Here is a 19,572-nt window from a genome sequence, read left to right as displayed (position 1 = left end):
GTTAGTTTTTTTATTTGATGCATTATTAAACTTACCCTTGATGAATTTTCCCTTCTGGTTTCTGAAACTTCTTTCAAACCTTCTAGCCATCATTCCTATCTCATCATTCTCATCTTCGACTGTTCCCTTTAGTGCAATTCCTTTTGCTGGTACCTTCTCTGACTTAGATCCAACCAGCATTTCATGGGTCATGAGGGAACCTATCAGCTGTTCAACTGATAGAATTGAAAGATCCTTTGCTTCATAAATGGTTGTAACCTTGGGAGTCCATTCACCTGTCAAACTTCTCAAAATCTTTCTAACAAGATCTTCATCAGTAAGGCTTTTACCAAGAGATTTTAAATCATTTACAATAGTCATGAATCTACCAAAACAAGTATTAATATCTTCATCCTTAAACATATTAAAAGATTCATATTTTGACATAAGTAAATCAATTTTAGACCTCTTTACCTCACTGGTACCCTCAAAGGCAAGTTCAAGGGTATCCCAGATCTCCTTGGCAGTGGTGCATGCTGAGATCCTGTTTGTCTCATTCTCAGCAATGGCCTGTTGCAGTATTGACATAGCCTTAGCATTTTTCTCCAGCTTTTTGTAATCAGTGGAGATATATTCATCTTCAGTCTTTGGGACTAGCTTCCCTTCTGGATCAGACTTCTCAATGGTCAAGGGACCATTCTTAACAACCAACCAGCATTCATAATCAATGCCAATGATGATGTTCTTGATTCTGTTCTTCCACCATGCATAGTTCTTCCCATTGAACTTTGGTGTCTTGTTGTCATATCCCATAGCATTCATTTCCTGAGTACTCATGATCTACTTCTCTAGGTGTTACCCTTACAAGAAGCCGAGGCTCTGATACCAATTGAAAGTGCAGCTGGTACTCAAGAAGGGGGGGGTTGAATTGAGTACAGGGCAGTGTTAGGAATTATTGGATTTTCTTCTATTTATGTAGGGGGACCAGGTGATGAACTGGTCCTGCAGCGGAAACAGAAAATACAATAAATAATCAACACAAAGATTTAACGAGGTTCAGCTCAACTCTGAGCCTACGTCCTCCACTACCCTAATTACTTTTATTAATCAACTCTGAAAAACAAAAGCAATTACAAATGATCACACTCGTGATCCCCACACCTAACTCTAGGTGTCACTTCGCACTTGAACTCACAAGCACTTGCACTCACACTCGTAAATGCTACCCAATCACTAACCTCTTAGTGATTCAATACAAACCCTTTGTTTCCCTCTAAATGCTTCCACTCAAAGCTTACAAGAGATAATTACAAAACAATTCTTACTGTGTGCATAAATAGTTTGTAAGAGATGAACTAACTATTTCCCTTAGAGTGTATTTCGAGCTTTCAAAGATAGAGAATTTTTTTTAGAAAAGCTCACTCGAAATTCTGATCGAGTTTATGCTTTTATAAGGTTGGGAGATAAAATCTTTCGTGATCTTTTCAGATCATAACTTAGGTAAATAGAATATCTTTTATTTTGTAAATAAGAGATATTCTAAGATATTATTCTACTTTCCATAAATGGGTAGAATAATATATTCTAAGTTATATGCGAAATAATTCATCTCCAACTTTGCATAAACTGAATCAATTAGTTTAGTAAATATTCTCTAAGGATAGGAAATATATATTCCAGAAAATATTTACTGAACTAATGTCCAGGTTCATGAAACAAGCTACGAAGCAGCTGTTTCCTGACCTGTTAATGTCCTAGGGATCAGGTCAACTTTTCCTGATCTCTACAACACTAAATACTCTAAGTAAGGGATACAAATAGCTCACGTACAAACATCCATGCACACTTAACATTATAAAGACTACAAAGATCAACTATCCTAATCTAAGAGACTTCATAATCTTCAAGTCTTGACGGCCTTCCTTGATAGAACATTCTGATACAGATTTCTTGAATGCTTTGATTCAAAAGGACTTCATATTGCCTCAAGTACTTGGGATAGCTGTTCCTGTTCAAAATGTCAGTTGATATAATATAAAACCAACAAGAACCAGCTAGTCAGCTGTTTGTCATCACTCAAAACCTTAAGTGACTCAACAGAGTGACCGTTTAAAGGCAAATTGGGTGGTACCACCCACTTAATTGGACTCCTGGAGTATTTGAGAACATGCTAAACATCTCGGCATTTTTATTTCTGGACGAAAAAAAGTCAAAAAAATCCAAAATTGAAGGCTATTTATCCATGCTTTTATAGGAATTTCGGAGGTTACGGGCCTGGTGGCGAAAAGTCTTGAGGCTCCAGGGGATATATTTAAAGGTCAGATAATTTCGTTTGGAACCATATATGACCATTATATGTCATAAATGTCCGTGGTAGATTTGTGTTTACGAAATCGGTGCAAGTTATAAACGGGTACATTGACCGTTTTAAAGTAAATTGGATGGTTCCACTTAGTGGTGGGCATGGGCCGTGCCGGGCCTGCCGTGGGCCGTGCCTAGGCGGGCCATGAACAGTGTCGTGCCAGGCCGTGCCGGCCCACGGTGGAGGCGGGCCGTGCCGTGCCGTGCCGGCCTTCAAGCTTCCCCTGTCCACGGCACGGCACGGCCCACCGTGCCGGTCGTGCCGTGCCGGGCCGCCCGTCGTGCCGGCCACCGTGCCGGCCCACGGCTTACCCTTTTTTCTTTTTTTTTTTTAAAAAAAAAATTAAAAAAAACTTTAAAAAAACTTGAATTCTTTTTATGAAAGAAAAAATTGAATTGAATAATTATACAATTTAATATTTGAATTTAATAATTATTAAATTTTTTATGGAGTTAAGTTATATTAAATATTGTTTAAATTATATTAATATTTATTGTTCATTCATAATTTAAGTGCAGCCGTTTATAGCCGTTAGCCCGCGGGCCGTGCCTGCGGGCCATGCACGCGGGCCGTGCCACGGGCCATTTCACGGGCTCGTGCCGTGCCGGGCCATTTTTGGGTTTTTTTTAAACGCAGCCCGCACGAGGCACGAGGGGCGTGCCGTCGTGCCGGGCCGGGCCTGCCTTCGGGCCGTGCCGTGCCGGGCCATCCTCGTGCCGTGCCCGGGCCGCCCGCGTGCTAACCCGGCCCATGCCCAGCTCTAGTTCCACTCACCTAATTGGACTCCCGGAGGGTAATAGGGACCTTGGTAAACATCTCGACAAATTTTATTTTTGTTCGAAAAAAGGTCAAAAAATCCAAAATTGAAGGCTACTATCAACGCTTTTTGAGAAATTTTGGAGTTTACGGGGTACGATGGCGAAAAGTCTTGAGGCCCTAGGGGATACATTTCAGGGTCATATAATGCCGTTTGGAACCATATATGACCATTATATATTGTCATAAATGTCCGTGGTAGGATTGAGTTCACGAAATTGATGCAAGTTGTGAACGGGTAAATTGACCGTTTTAAGGCAAATTGGATGGTTCCACCCACCTAATTGTTCTCACGGAGGGTATTAGGGATCAAGGTAAAATTCTCGGTAATTTTTATTTTCGAAAGAAAAAAGGTCAAAAATTCCAAAAGTAAAGGCTATTATCCACGCTTTTTAAGAAATTTCAAAGGCTGCGGGACCAGGTGGCAAAAAGTCTTAAGGCCATTGGGGATACATCTCTAGATTATGTAATGTCGTATGGAACCATATATGACCATTATATGTTGTCATAAATGTCCGTGTAGGCTTGAATTCACGAAATCATTGAAAGTTGTGAACTTTTAAATTGATCGTTTTAAGGCAAATTGGATGGTTCTACCCACCTAATTGCACTCCCGAAAGATATTTTGGACCATGCTTAATATCGCGGCAATTTTTATTTCCGGGCGAAAAAAGGTAAAAAAATTCCAAATTTTAAACGCTATTATCCACACTTTTATAGGAATTTCGGAGGTTACGAGCCCAGTGGTGAAAAGTCTTGAGGCACTATGAGATACATATCAAAGTCATATAATGCCGTTTGGAACCATATATGATCATTATATATTGTCATAAATGTCTGTAGTAGGCTTGAGTTCACGAAATCGGTGTAAGTTGTGAATTGGTAAATTGACCGTTTTAAGGCAAATGAGATGATTTTACCCACCCAATGGTACTCCCAGAGGGTATTAGGGACCATAATAAACCTCTCGGCAATATTTATTTCCGAGCGAAAAAAGTTTTAAAAATTCCAAAATTGAAGACAATTTTCTTCTATCACATACCTCTAAATTGGTATTTTACCATTGACAAGACTTGAATGATGAGGTATGTGTTTTTATATTTATAGATCACCAGTAACCACATACAAATCAAGTTTAATAAAAGTAACAAGTGAAGAAAAACTGTCATAAACTAGTATTACAGGCAAATTCAATAGAATCAATGTTTAAGAATCATCTCATCCATGCTATAAGAATCATAACATCAATTCTTGCACGTTTTTCACAACTCTCTTCAATTTCCAAAAGGACACATATCATAATCCATAATTGTAAATTCGTAATGCTTTATGTACACTATGACCAAAACTATTAAATAACATGACCAAAATAAACCAAATTCTTAAATACACTCTAATCTCTAGAGCTACCAAACTCCAATTAATTTCACATTAATACTTGAAAACCTAAAAAGATACCAAAAATAAAAACAAAATACATACACCCCACTCACTCTACTTACAAGACCTAGTGGGGGCCCAACAAAACATAACAACAACATCACCTCGGCCCACCATTAGCGCCACCAGGCCCACCATAAGTCAAAATCCCTCTATTACCCCCACTACCACTTCCACCACCCCCGCCGCCACCACCACCACCACTACCATATCCATACACGTGTCCACCTTGTGAAATTCCAAAAACACCCCCACCATTTCCACTATTTACCCCAACGCCTCCGTTACTATTATTATTACTATTACTATTACTATTATTTCCCTGAACCGGGGGTCCAAGCCCGGTTCGCTCTCCTTCCAACTCCCTGAACCGCTGTAGATAAATCTTCAACGGTTCAACGTACTCCTCGAACCCAAGCGTGGTCATCGCCCATAGAAGATCGTCGCCGTTGATCGTCTTCCGTTTCTCTCGTTGACACTTATCGGATGCTTCTCCTGTGATGAAGCTGATGAACTCCGAAACGCATTCTTGAACCGTTTCTTTTGCATCTTTCGAGATTTTGGCGTTAGCCGGTAGCGCCTTTTTCATGATCCGGCTCACGTTTGCGATCGGCAGGAACCGGTCCTGCTCTTTCGGGTACGAGTCTCCGCGGCTGAAGTTGTTCGACTTTCCTCCCGAGTCATTGTCCGAGTCACCCATGAGTCAACTCGTCTCAGTTTGAATTCTTCTTCTCAACAATTTCGCGCAAATTCTGCGAAAAAATAATTTTGATCGTGATTTTTCTACCAAATTCTACAAAATCAGTGGAATTAATAGGTAATACTATGCAATTTCTAGCTAAAAGTATGTAATCTTACAGAAGATGAGTTAGAATTTGATTTGATCAAATTCTAGAAATAATAGCTATTATTGATTCAAAATTTCGATTTCTATCTAGAAAATTAACATATTAGCGAAGAATTTGTTCGATTAATTACCTTAACAGAAGGAAAACTTGATCGAAAAATGAATTAGAGAAGAAGCTCGACTTTTCAAATCCTTGTGATGTTGTGAATCAACTGCTACTCTGAATCCAAACATTCAACTTCTCTCTCTTCAAAAAAATTCACAATTTCGCGCAAAATGTTTTAGAAAAACCCTAATTCTTCCTAATTGAACCAAAAACACAAATCGAAACCGACGATTTTGGTTGAAATTGTAGATAATCGGAGTAATTTAAGAGTGTAGGAATCAAATTCAGGTGAAATCAGCAAAAAAAATCAAGAGAAAAAACGAAAGAAAAGGACGTAATTTAGGAGAGAGAAAAAAGAGGAGGAAAGATGAGAAAGTTCGCGAAGAGAAAGGACGGTTTTTTTGGTTAATGGAGTATTTGTTAGCTGTTGAAGAAAATGAAGAAGAAGAAAATAATAAAATGAAAAAGTTTTATAGAAGAAAAAAATAATAAAAAAGAAGAAGATTGTTTGAAGAAGATACGTGGAAGATTCTAAGACGTTGTTTGGTGATAAGTTCATTAGATTGGATTGGATTGGTTAATGTGGGAGAAGTGATGTTGACCATTCATCTAGGTGGCTTTTAACATGTGGAGTACTAAGAGTGGTGTAGGGATGATTGGGCTCCACTATGTTGGAGGGGAGTGAGAGATACTGAGTACTCGCTTCGTTTCATAATACTCGTAACAGTTACATGTACAGATGATACATGTAAACATGAATAAATTAACGTGAAAGTGGAGTTAATTGATGTATATTTGCAGTTAACTTAGACAATTAGGAAGTCGAAACATTTTATGTAAACCCTATAACATAATACGGAGTAGCAAATTTCATGCAGAGTAATTCATAATGATATATTTACCAAATTATTCCTTTTATCAACGTAGAAAACGAGTTGAATAAGTCATTGTGTGATGAAAATTTGGTTTAATTATTCTCGATTCAATTTTAGGTAGTTGATCGTCTTTCTTGAGCCATCATACATATGTACGAGATTGAGGGACCAACTTTATTTGTTAAGAAATTAAACTTATTTGATTTAAAGGGTCGGTGATATAATTCAAGACTTGTCAGGTCTTGTCTTTCAAGTAAGCTCAATCCTCCGTGAATTTCTCTAACCAATTTTGTAAAAATAATGGCTCATAGATACGTAACATTGCTCGAAACTCAACATGATTTGATATAATTCTGATTAAATAGTTTGGTTTGATTATCTACAAACTATTTCAGACATCTTGTATTTGATATGACTTTAAAGATGATTTGCACATATAATAATCTTAATTTATAAATAAGATAGATGTATGTGCCCAATATTTCAATGTATCCACAGTTATAAGACTTATAACATTATGTAGTAAATCCAACGTAAATCTATCTTTCTTACTGGAGGTCCTAGGACCGATCCCCTAGTAACAGCGATTTGTGCTTTTAATTGGAAGGAGGGGGCGAGGGAGGTGAATAGTAGATTGTACTAGGTGACATGGTATTAGGATATTTCAATGATATTTCATTACCTTTAATTTGGAATCATCAATTGACCATCAAATTTTATATACGAAGATTTGTTGGGAGTGCAAATATCTTCTCTTTACAATCATCCAATTGCTAGCGTCCAAGTGTCTAAGAAAGATTGCTCAATGCTCACTCATTTGAATACTCATCAGAGTGTTCTCCTACTTTACATTAGACATTAATATATTTCTTAGAAAGCACACTAGACTTCCTTTTTTACAATCCTTGTCATGTCTTGTATTCTCTCCTTTTGGTTAATGATGATAATCAAATGGTCAAGTAATATTAATATAATCCATCTAAATTTAGATTAATTATAATATCGTCAAACTCCTTATCAATTATCGTTAAGGGATATTATAATATGGTTGTACAAAAAGAGTATTTATAATAGCAAACCAATTTCATCGACATTAAGGACATAACCTGTTCATCGACATTGTGTGACTATTAATTTTAAGGAGGTAGGAGTATGCTAAACGTGATTGTGTGACAAGAATGAGACAAGATTATCTTGGATTACGAAGTATTTCATGTAATAAAAGCTTAATTTTATCATTTTACTCCATCTCTCCACTCTTTATATCAACCCAATATTTCTAGTACGCTCTTTAATTATATGTATAATTTTCCTTACTATTGAAATTCACACTCACCTATCCATCCTTTCATTAAATTTTTTTACTAACGTAAAATACAATACAAATGATTAAATGAATATGAAACAAGTCTTTAGAGAAGGTAAGATTTGTTTCATCACATTAAGTTTGTGTTTAATTACACCTATCACTATCTCAATCAATTAGGTGTCTAAATTTGAAATTTGATGCATATATGGTCCAAAAAAGGTAAGCAATAAGGGAATAGATGCATGAAAATGATGGAAAGATGTAAAAATAGGCAAATTTGAATGAAGAGTAAGGTTTTAAAAGTGAAACCCTTTTTTCTCTATAACATGGAATAATTTTTCCAAGCCAAAGATGTTCGATCACCTTTTCCTAGCTTCAGAGGTCATAAAATGCATCACCTTTTTTTTTTTGGCAGTTTTAATATGCCCCTTTGAATACTTTTATCTTTGAAAAAAATAATTAAACTCCAAATTCTAGTAAGAAAATCACATAATTTATACTTGCATAAAAGTTTTAAGAATTTCTGTTTGGCCGGTTTAGGATAACATTATCTTAGTTGATCAATCTCTATTATAGTGTAACATCAAGGAAAAAAACAAATAATAATAATAATACATCAATGCTTAAATAATGGGGTAGGTCATATATTTATTTGGGCCTTTTTATGGCATTAAATATTTGAATTATAATTCCACTATTATTTCATAAATATCACCATACATCTCTACATATTTCGTGTATTTTTAAGACAATATTTAATGTTGCTATGAAAATTTAGTTGGTTGGGCAATATTATTACCAATTTACCATGATATTTGACTTGTCATTTGTGCAAAATGATTTGAAATTTTTTGTAATACATTGCCTTTTTTTTTTTTTGAGATATTTTGTATTCTTTAAGTAACTATGGAGTACAGACGTATAGTTAGTTGTTTTTTTTTTTCAGGATACAGACGTATAATTATTATAAAAATAAAAGTGAATACTTTGTATTAAATAATATTAAGGCGACCTATAATCTTGAGACTAATTAAGATCATAAATCACGGAAGGAGTTATGTTAGATACAATACAAAACGAGCTCTTATGAAATCAAAGAAAGCAATTTTATAAATTCAGTCTAGATATAAAATACATTTTAATAAATTGAAGCAAATTTACATAATTTTATATATATAAATTGAAGCAAATTTACATCAATTGAATAAGCCCCGAATTATTTTACAATTTGAAAATAAATTCATTATAACTTCAAGTCAAAATACTTTCATACGTGTCATAATAAATTTATCATATTCTTTTGTATTATTGTACCCTTATTTTAGGTTTTTTACTTGAATAAATGCTCCACTATGTTGAGTGGAAAAGAGTTTTGTCCCTAAGTGACTAGGTGAAACTTTGATTTTGACAGTCGATGGTATCCTATGACTCACTTTGCCAACGTGATTATGATACTCGCATCTTTCCATTGCTATTGTTGTTTCTTGCCATTGCAAGTTATCTTGTACAATTGATTGCTATGTGCTATGGAGTAATTCTCGAGTAGTTTGTTGCCGATATAACTACCATGATGATAAACGCACACTTCTTTTCGTTTTATCATAGTATTAAGCTCTTTTAAACATGTGTCATATTATCTCAATCCTTCATTAATACGAACATGTATGGTATAAATTCATCACGTACTTATCCTAGTAGTTATGGTCTTGATACGTGTTTGTCTTCTAGAGCTATTCATGGAATGAACAACTCACTAAGATCGTCCCATCCAGCCAATTAAAAGGGCATTCCTGGATAGCAATTTTTTTTTTTTAAAAAAAATAATAAAATAAATATTTGTCCAGCCTTACCTCTTCTGTTCTTCATTAGAAATATGCAATTACTAAATACATTACTAGGTTTCAAAAAAAAAAAAAAAAAAAAAAAAAAAAACATTACTAAATCAGGTTTATAAATAAATAAATAAATTGAATAGCATAGTTCGGGTTTTTGTTCTTTAAATTTAATAAGAATTTACCTTGTCCTTATAAGAATGCAATTTATTTTCCCAAATAATATCAGTCGATTCCCAAATAATTTATTTTCCCAAAAAATTTATTTTCCCAATTTATTTTCCCAAAAAAAAAAAAAAAAAAAAAAAAAAAAACCAAAAAAAGGGTTAATTTTGATTGCCAAAAAAATTACAAAGTAGTTAGTTACCACTTCATTATTTATTTCTCAGCACTCGGTTGATTTGTTTCCAAAAAAACAAATTGATCGATAGCGATAAAAATGCTTCACTCGACATGGCTTATCTTCATGTCAACATCTCAGGTCATCCACAGTGTTGATCCAAGTGGAAAACACAAGGGGAAGGAAAATTAAGTAAAATCAACCTCAAGATCCCCACCTACGGTTGCCATCCTAGTTAACATTTTTTTCCTTCATGCATGCCAACAACTAACTACCACCACATAACCCATTTATTCAGAGAATTGAGATGACAAGAAACATCATACAGTAGAAGAAACTAGTATGAAATCAGAAATCTAAGACTTTTAAGTCAAAAAATAGTAAAAGAAAGGCCTCTTTCTCAACCCAAGTTGAAAAATGATCAAAAAAGATCTACCCTTTTTGTCCACAAAAGTTGATTTAATTTAGAAAAGCTCAAAAGTAAAAGACCTAACAATTTCTTAAATTTGTATATTACAACCTGCATCCTGCAGCAGCATGAGCATCAACTGTTCTTAGTACTCAGCAGCATGAGCATCAACTGTTCTAGTACTATCGCTAGCAAAAGACTAGTTTGTTTGCCAGAATATTATAAACAACTATCGATAGATTACAGCTACTTGTACAGACTAACAGCAAGGCCCGATACTAAAGCAAAGTTAATACTATCTAAATTTCTTTAACCCGGGGCAGAAACGAAGGTATGAACAGATGATCACATATATTTTACCACTTGTTCTGCTGCTGAGTCACAAATCAGACCTCCACCTCTTTGCTAGCAGGCTGGGCTTCGGTCTTTTCAGCAACCACCTCATCTCCCTCTTCCTCATCATCAGCTTCATCAGCTAGTTTTGTAAGCTCGTCTTGTATCATAAGCTTGATCAATGACTTTCTGGATGTGAGATCAGTGCTGAATTGCTTGGCTGCAGGGAAAGAAGAAAGTTAGTGACTGGCTAACCGCAGATGCTATCAAAAATCTGAGAAGACCATCATGTTAGTAGGCCATATTTTCAATATCAACATTCGTAAGATATTGTAGACTACACCATATCTTACGAATTAGTGATTTTGATATTGTAGTCTACAATTTGTAGAAAACCAGATTTAAAGAGAAATCTTACCAAGTTGCTTCAGAATATCAGTGAAGGTTGCCTGTAGATAATAAATAAACATATCAGTGAGGAAAGTGAAAGGCATAAGCTCCAAGTGTTGCAAGGCACGTGTTATATATAACTACCACAAACATGAAACTGCAAGCAGAAAAAATGAGATATACAGAAACAACAAATCCCAGTGTGACCATTGCACAAGCCATCAAAAGGCCCAAAAAAGCGATGATAAACAATACCCGTGCAGAAATAATATAATTTGTACAATTCAGGCAGAATAGTAAGTACCACCTCAGCTAGTATGTCCAGCTTAGCTTAGAGGTAAGGGTTAGCATAAGCTTATCACCCCAAGTCTCATATAGCATGGTGATGGAAGTGTAGTCATTTAAGAGCAAGACAGAACAAGTTAACTAGAACTTAAAGTCAATTAACACCAAATGCACGTAAGTGTAGAGCAACAATGAGCCATGGATGGTCCATGAAACACTCAGAAATCTTTTTTAACAGTGACAGACATGGACACATTATAAACACTCAATTCTTACCGTATTAAAGTCAACTTGTTTTAGAATGTCACATATTGCATTCCTTAGTTCATCATCACTTGGCTTTGATTTGTCTTCTTTGGATTTCTCCTTCCCTTTCACAGCCTTTTTACCTTCAAAATAACAAAGCAAACTCAGTTAAAGATTTTATTCAGGATTTGACACACAACCTTAGCAACCATACTTGATAATGTACAATTTCAACCTGACAACAATTAGACAGATATCAATATTAAATCCGAATCAAACCCATAGCCTAGTACAGTAGTATTTTAGCAGTAAATGCTACAAGAATTGCAACTTAACATGATTTATTTCAAAAGAACTCTGCAAGTTATTACTCACAAATTCACAATTATATTCCTCCCCCCCCCCCCCCCCCCTCTCTTAATTCCAAACAGAATCAATTTCAGAAGCAGCTTTTGCTGGAGAATAAACCAAGCCAATTAATAATGTTCGATATAAAATAAGCATGACAGTAAAGGTGGAGCATTTTCAGAGCATCCGGATAGATATCATGTGGTGCTTAAGTTGGACGGATGTTCAAAGCTTTAAACTTACCAGGTTTTTCCTTAGCAGCAGATTTCTTTGGAGCTGGAGACTTCTCTGTCTTCGGCTCTTCCTTCTTCTTCTTCCTTGAGAACACCTTAGGGCTTGATTCCTTGCTCTCAATAACCTTGGTTGTGTTTGACGATGATTTTCTTGGTGTTCCTTTAGGCACTGACCTAGCTTTCTTAGGAGTGACAACTATTTTGCTAGCAGCTTTTCCTGAAGATTCTACACTTGGAGTCTTTTTCTTGTTTTCCTGTTTTGCTTTTCCTGAACTTGCTTTCTCCTTTGGTGTATCTTCTCCAGAGTCATCTTCAGACATGTCCTTTTTCTCTTCACTCTCAGACTGCTCAGATTTCTCATCCTCAGATTTCTCTGCAATTCCATTCTCCTTCTTCCCTTCCTCATTTTCTTCCTCATCCGCAGACTCATCATCAGACTCTGAAGTCTTTTTTTCTTCTTTTTTAGAAGCATCGCCAGCCTTCTTCCGGCTCTGCAACCATAATGGCCAACAAAAAAAAGGAAACAAAATTAATAAACACAGGATGCAAACAATGTAAATGACGTATATATTTAACTCATCCATCTTAATGACGATACAAAAGATTACAGAAGTACAATGATTTGGAGACCAAGTATAAATTCTAGGAGCATTTGAAATATGGCAGATAGAGAAGGGGGATCCGAACCTTGGAAGAGCCCTTAGGTGATGTTGATTTAGATGCACTTTTTGTGGCAGACCTCTTGCGCTTCTTGCCCTAAAACAGCAAAATAGCATACAAACAGCAGTGGTAATTGAAATGTCATATAAGCAGCTTTACACATTGCAATGACAGATTCACTTCCAATATTATAGTTACAAACCTGATCTTGCTCCGCTAGTAAAACTGTAGTAGTAGCATGAGGAGAAACCAAAAAGTCAAGCAGCTTGGAAACAACGTCTTCCTGTACAATACTTTGGACACTTAGTATCACAATTCAAACATTCAAGATTATTTCTACAAAAAGCTCAATCCAAATAGCTATACATGAAAAAATGTTCAAAAATAATACAAGTACATAGATTAGCAAAATCATGCTGAACAAGACAAGTATATTCCAATAGGCTTTTACTTTCAAATGCTGCCTTGTCAGCTAAAGTACATGTGCATGCTAGACTTCATAATCAGAAGATTGAAATACCACTGTTAAAAAGGTTTTTTTTAAAGGAGAAAGGTAGGTAATATCAAGAAAACCCATTTCACTTCGCATTAACCACAGATGACTGTCAGAAACTTACGATCTAATTATAAATGCGCCTAAGTTAAAGGGCAAGTGGCATGGCAATGATAATACAAAGAAACTTAATTGACATACCTTTCTGATGGTGGCTTTAGTAACTGGTATGTCAAGCACATCACAGAAGTCCAGCAATTTCTCTTTGACAATCTTGTCAAACTTTTCCTTGACTTTCAGCCTCTGCTTCTCCTGCAATTAGATTAATAAACTTTAAGACAAACTTTCCCTCCACAAGTAAATTAACTTTAAGCAGCAGTAATAGACAAAGGAGTGCTAAGAAACTTAGGTGTGCCTTTCCTTAATTAAATTCAAAGTCAGGAGCAGCAGTAACAAGAACATTAAAGACATCATACAACCCTGCTTCAATTAACGTTGTTGAACAAGGTCAAGGGGCACACACACAACCATCTGTGACACTTGTCTTTTCCCTGATAAAGTGCTCTTTTATTCCCATAATTATTAATGACAGATCACTTAGACTGCAGACTTAAGCAGCTCATAGATTTCCTAGATTTCCATAAACTGGACTACTCTTTCTAGATGATGCCTATGATACTAATACTATTTCTTGCCCACAATGTCTGACTATCAGACATCCAATCCATTTTAATCTTAAACATTATGTTTTTTAATGCAACACATAAATCAGCAAGCAAACAAGCCACACAAGGCTAACTGGTAACAAAAAGGGACAGCTCTTTTATATATCAGAATAAAGGTCACTATTACAAAAGAACTGAACAATGAGCTGCAGATAAAACTTATAAATCACCGACAAAAACACGCAGAAAAATTAAGACACAGAAGCTTGGACATCTAGTTCTTCAAAACTGATTTAGATAATGAAAAAGTATGTTCACACGTGCAGGGCCCTGCACAAAAAAAAATTGTGAATTACCTCATTATCATGCCAGACAAAACCTGAAAACCGCGATACGTTGCGTTTAAATTCACCTGCCTGCAAGTGAAAAAAAAAAGTTAATTAGAATAATGTCCAATCCCCAATCAATCTTCCAATGAAACATTTTATTATGGTGAACAATACATTTTGTTGAAGCACATCATTAAGTTAATCCACGGCTCCCAGAGAGTACAACATTAAATAAATTAAAGTGACTCATTAATTAGTAGACAATACATCCTCCCCTTTATAAATGCGTCTATATTTGTCATCTTGCTGTTAATCCTTACCATTTATAGTATAGAATCTTGGTTCACACCTTTACCAAACAGATAGATCTCATCTCCAAAACAAGCATCAAGTCACCAACCCATCCAAAAACAAGATTATTTTTAAAAGAAAGAATGGAAGATTTAAAGATCATGTGATTCAGGGAGGAAAGAATGTTCACCACACTAATAAAAATTAGATATGCAGCAAAAATATAAAATTTATCATTTGATGTATGCAAGTAGAAGTATGAAAAAATTTAATTCTAAAAACCGAAAAGGCGAAAACATGATCATTTCAGAGTGAAACCCTAAACACTCAGTTTACATACAAGATCAATTCTTAAAATCCAAATATTCCAAATCAGAGTGCATGAGTTTTCACATCTCCAGGAAAATTCTAATTTGATATGACAAATCCATATTGCTAATTAACAAAACAGACTGTACTACTATCAAGACTTCAACAGTGTAAAGGGTCAATCAAAACCAAATTGACAGTTATTTAATGCAGGTCTAGGAAATACATACAATGTTTAGAGCTTCAATGTTATAGATTGTCAGTGTTTGGCAAGATGAACCGACTGCAAAGGTTTAACATAAAGATAGCAAAAAAAAGTCCGCCGTCATCTTATTATTTTCTTTGTATGTACCCGGTTTAATGACTTCAAAGTTCAAATCATTATTGCTATGCAAGTAAGCAATGATACTTTATCAAATTATATTTCTTTTGTAATATACAAGTAAATGATGAAATATATGATGTTGATAGAATTCTTGACCTTCCAGCTACAGATTTCAAAATATGTTGGAAGTTGAATAAAAGCTACTATTAGCAATTTAGCATTACATTCATTCAAGCATGTCATGTTTTACATTAACAATTGTTTGCACTTTACGCTTATAATTTGACTGCAAGTTTCTCTTATTATAAATTTACCTACCCTTTTGGAAATAAAGATTTGGTTTCGTGTTACTATATCTTAATAGCATGAGAAAATTTCACGATCAAAGTTCAATCTCAAACAGCGGAAGTGACAATCAATATGTTACACAGAGGGAACATATTCTTAGCTAATTATCATTACCTCCCAAAGCATGTACACTATCTATTGAATAAGTTACTAAGACAAACATATATAAATCAATTACTAATAAGGAATTTTGAATCCAAATGAATTCCACAACAAAGATGGAGCAAATAATTGTGCCACAACAAAAAGAGATTTTGCCAGTAAAGAGCTGCAAATACACACCTTCCCTCTTCTTCCAAACAGAATCATATGTAGCATCTTAAAGGTTTCATCACTCTTTTTCCTGGAAAGCTTGTATGCAACTGCAATGCAAAAGGAACATCAGAAGAAGGGGGGAAATTATACTTTTGAACCAAACACCATACAACACCATACATTAGCAAGAATTTAATTTATTCAGAAGAGCAGTGGACATGATTATAAAGCCAGAGAACCCTACAGATAGATTTGAGATAATCCATCAAAGAAACACTTGCTTCAAATAAGATGAAAATCCCTAATGATAAGAAGCACATCATACATGAAACTAGGCAACCCACATTAACAGATTTTATATATGAAATTTGAGAGAGGACTATTACTTGAGCATGTTTCGCTACACTGTGGAAGGTTCAGAAACATTATTTTACTGTTTTTTGCATCAAATAGAAAAAAAAATAATAAAATAAAATTATCAGGTGGAGGGGTCCATGACTCCAAGCTAGATTGAACCGGTAACCTCACATCTTGTTTCGCTCATCCAACTATTCATTTCAACAATAGAGAGCGATAAATGAACTTCATCCGTTTAAACACTCCCACGAGAGAATCATAAATGAACTCACAAAGTTACAAATCAGTAAACAAATCTCTCATTGATAGGATATTTCTCTATGACCGTATCTCTTATTAAGGGAAGCGTTAGTTGGTTGAGTGAGTTCATCAAACAGAAAATCACTTCATTTGAAAGAATGCCCACATCTAAGCATAGCAAGAATAAGATTTTTCGTGTTGTAACAATTTATATACCATTTACATTCAACAACAAACTCAAATGATATTACATAATGAAAAGAGTTTATCAACACTTTGACATGAAGCATTTTTACACAATTTAACATGAGAGCATTGTTAATATTAGATTTTACAAAAAAAAAAAAAAAAAAGCGGACATGACAGGGGAGGTTCAATGTTACACAAAAAAGTCTTCATAATAAGACAGATACTAATGCAGCAAAAAAAGTTAACAACAATAATCAAGACTCTCCGACCAGTCACCTCACATCTCCAGGTTCAAGTTGAGGCCTGACAGTGGCATGAGGTTTTCCAGCCTGGAGGTTGCTCTAGATTAGAATTTGTGAACCAAGTCCATAGCAAGATGCAGAACAGCAATGTACATATACTAATACAATTTACAATCACAAAAATTGTTGCAAAGAGATACACTTATACAATCACACGGCAATCTGCTGCAAAAGATAATAATTTATCCCACCATGCATAAGTTTTGTTCCAGCCAAATACACAGTTCCATCTTACTACCTACTTTCCTCAGTAAAAGTGACAATACTTCTTTCTCTATGCCACAAACAGGAAAAACTAGAAACTGCTAACTGGTTGAATCATTTCTAGCCACAGTTAAACTAATTCATGTATCATCATCTTACATACAATCATTCAAACAAATTCAATAATACCTATAAACACATATAATAAGTCCAATTGATTAAATGCCATAGTCCCAGCATTTTGAGCCAGAAAGCAAAAAAGCCAAGATAATAAATGAAAATACAAATCACAGCAATCCATTCATAGTCTTTAAATGGTAAGATGGATGTTCAAATCATGCTTTAAGTAAATGAAAATTACACAACAGAATCATAGAACCATTCAAAGAGATAAAGTTCAAAGCTAAAACCAAAAGGGAAATTAACTATTGGTCAGCAACCAAATCCAAACAACACAGTTATTGAATACGAGTACTTTTTATTTTTATAAAATAATTAAGAATTTCTCTCTTCAAAAGGAGTATTAATGTATTATTACTATTAGATTTTATTTTATTTTTACACAAGAATAAGACGATTTAAAAAATTTTAAATATAAAATGCACAACCAGCCTATGTTAAGCAATAATGCATATGTAATAAAAAGATTTCAAGTAAATCAGATCAAAATGGGTAGGGTAAGGAGCTACATACCGTTAGGAATTTCTTTCAGTGGGGTGCCGCGACCCTGCAATATTATCAAGCAAAAATGAGAACTAAATTCCAGGGAATATAGAGTTTAAAAAACTACCAGAAGGGATAGAGAATTATGCAAACAGCACCTTCTCGATGTGAAATTCCCTAGAGTTATCTTTCTCGATTGTCGCAACCAACCTTTCTACAGATTTTCGTTCACGTACTGGGCGATCAATAGTTGGAGTTCTCGGCTCCAACTCCTTTTGGACTACTTTCTTTTTCTTATCTGCACCCTTATCCTCAGCACCCTTTCCCCGGCTACGCTTCTTTGAGGATTTCTCCTCCTTGTTCCCCTTTTCCTCCTCATCTTCCTTAATTTTCTCATCTTCTTCTTCCTTTTCACTACCTTTCACCTCTTCTTTATCATTTTCTTCATGATCCTTTTCCTCTCCACTCTCCATTGCCTCTTCTTTACCCTCTACCTTTTCGCCTTCATTCTCTTTCTCCTCATCCATCTTCTCTTCTGAACCCTTAACTTTTTTTCCAGCAACCTCATCTTTCTCTTCCAAATCCTCATTTTTCTCAGTCATTTCAACGTCCTTCTCAATTTCATTAGAGCTCTTTTCTTCCTTAGCCTCAGTTTTAGGTTCTTCTTTACCCTCCTCTTCTTCAACCTTTTTCTCTCCCTTAGGCTCTTTGCCTTCCTCTACTTTGGCCTCCTCTTCTTTAGGCTCTTTGCCTTCATCCACCTTCTCTACCGCCTTCCCCTCATCAACTGCTTTCTCCTCAGCTTTACCGTCATTCTCGTCTTTCTTATCTTCTTCCATATCTTTGACTCCGTTTTCTTTTTCCTCCACCACAGTTCCAGCCTCCTTCACCGGAGACTTGGTCCCATTCATAACGGTCTCCATGACTTCCGACTTCGCATCCTCCTCCCCCATTATCAAATCCCACAGTCAACTAAATTAAAGCTTCTTTCTTTCAGCAGAAAACAAACGAATTTCACCCTCAACAACTTCCTAAACCCTGAAAACCAAGAATTTTCAACAAATATCAAATTTTGCACATCATAAAACCTGCATAACACATAATCAGATCATAAACACACACAAATTCCAAAACTTACACCACAAAGACACCAATTCACCACTTTCTCCACCAAACCAACAAGAACAGATCCACAAACAACTCAAATCAACCCCAAACACAACCAAAATCACAGCAAAATTAACCCTAACAAGCTAAATGCACGAAATTCAACCCAAATCAAACGCAAAAACCAATCAAATTGACACTCATCACCAAAACCCTAGGCTGACAAAACGCGACATTTTACAATCATAATTACAGCAAAAAACACAAAATCAATGACAAATAACAACTGAAAATCAACAAATCGAATGAAAACTACAAGAAAATTGACAACTTACAGTGAATTTTGATGTAAAAAGTAGTGAATCAGAGCTTCGAAACGAACTAGTTCGACGACTCTCTCACTCCACTCTCTTTCTCTCACCTATTTTTGTGTTTCTCTCTCCTCTTACAACAAATAACGTGAATTTAAGAGAGAGAAAAAAAAGAGGGAAGTGAAAAATAAAAAGGGACAATTTTTATTTTCTTTGCTTAGTCAACACTTGGCATCTTCATCCTTTGGAACTCCTCTTTATATAATGGGGGTATAAATAAATTGGAACATTCGGATTTATTTTATCGCAAGTAGTATTTATCTTTCTCGGATTTAAAAACCGGATTTTAGTTAGGTTTTAATGTTTTGGATGAC

General features: G+C 35.2%; 1 protein-coding gene and 1 pseudogene across 2 annotated transcripts; both read right to left on the bottom strand.

The window, feature by feature from the left end:
* Positions 1-4,435: 4,435 nt before the first annotated feature.
* LOC145629466 (nuclear transcription factor Y subunit B-3 pseudogene) lies at positions 4,436-6,007 on the bottom strand (annotated as a pseudogene). The gene is made up of 2 exons (XR_014111682.1): positions 5,576-6,007; positions 4,436-5,349 (listed from the first exon to the last, which is right to left on the bottom strand). The product of XR_014111682.1 is annotated as a nuclear transcription factor Y subunit B-3 pseudogene (transcript).
* Positions 6,008-10,380: 4,373 nt separating this feature from the next.
* On the bottom strand, positions 10,381-19,404 carry LOC145629465 (DEK domain-containing chromatin-associated protein 4-like). The gene is made up of 12 exons (XM_081682072.1): positions 19,223-19,404; positions 17,939-18,818; positions 17,811-17,844; positions 15,853-15,932; positions 14,325-14,384; positions 13,505-13,615; positions 13,013-13,093; positions 12,838-12,906; positions 12,161-12,641; positions 11,600-11,712; positions 11,067-11,097; positions 10,381-10,868 (listed from the first exon to the last, which is right to left on the bottom strand). Exons 2-12 carry the CDS (start codon positions 18,731-18,733, stop codon positions 10,702-10,704), a joined length of 2,022 nt encoding a protein of 673 aa, XP_081538198.1. The 5' UTR covers positions 18,734-18,818; positions 19,223-19,404; the 3' UTR covers positions 10,381-10,701.
* Between the last annotated feature and the right edge of the window lie 168 nt (positions 19,405-19,572).

This window comes from Chenopodium album, chromosome 4, assembly GCF_948465745.1.
Source record: "Chenopodium album chromosome 4, dcCheAlbu1.1, whole genome shotgun sequence".
NCBI lineage: Eukaryota > Viridiplantae > Streptophyta > Magnoliopsida > Caryophyllales > Amaranthaceae > Chenopodium > Chenopodium album.
The sequence above is the reverse complement of the archived record's forward strand: the minus strand, read 5'-3'. Positions and strand labels throughout refer to the sequence as shown.

Excerpts from the sequence above, each read along its gene's own strand:
- LOC145629465 (XM_081682072.1), bottom strand. The coding sequence starts at position 18,733 with ATGGGGGAGGAGGATGCGAAGTCGGAAGTCATGGAGACCGTTATGAAT. Across the intron at positions 15,933-17,810 it reads ACTGAAAGAAATTCCTAACG|TTGCATACAAGCTTTCCAGG; the intron begins GTATGTAGCTCC and ends TTTGCATTGCAG. Across the intron at positions 11,098-11,599 it reads AACAAGTTGACTTTAATACG|GCAACCTTCACTGATATTCT; the intron begins GTAAGAATTGAG and ends TATTATCTACAG.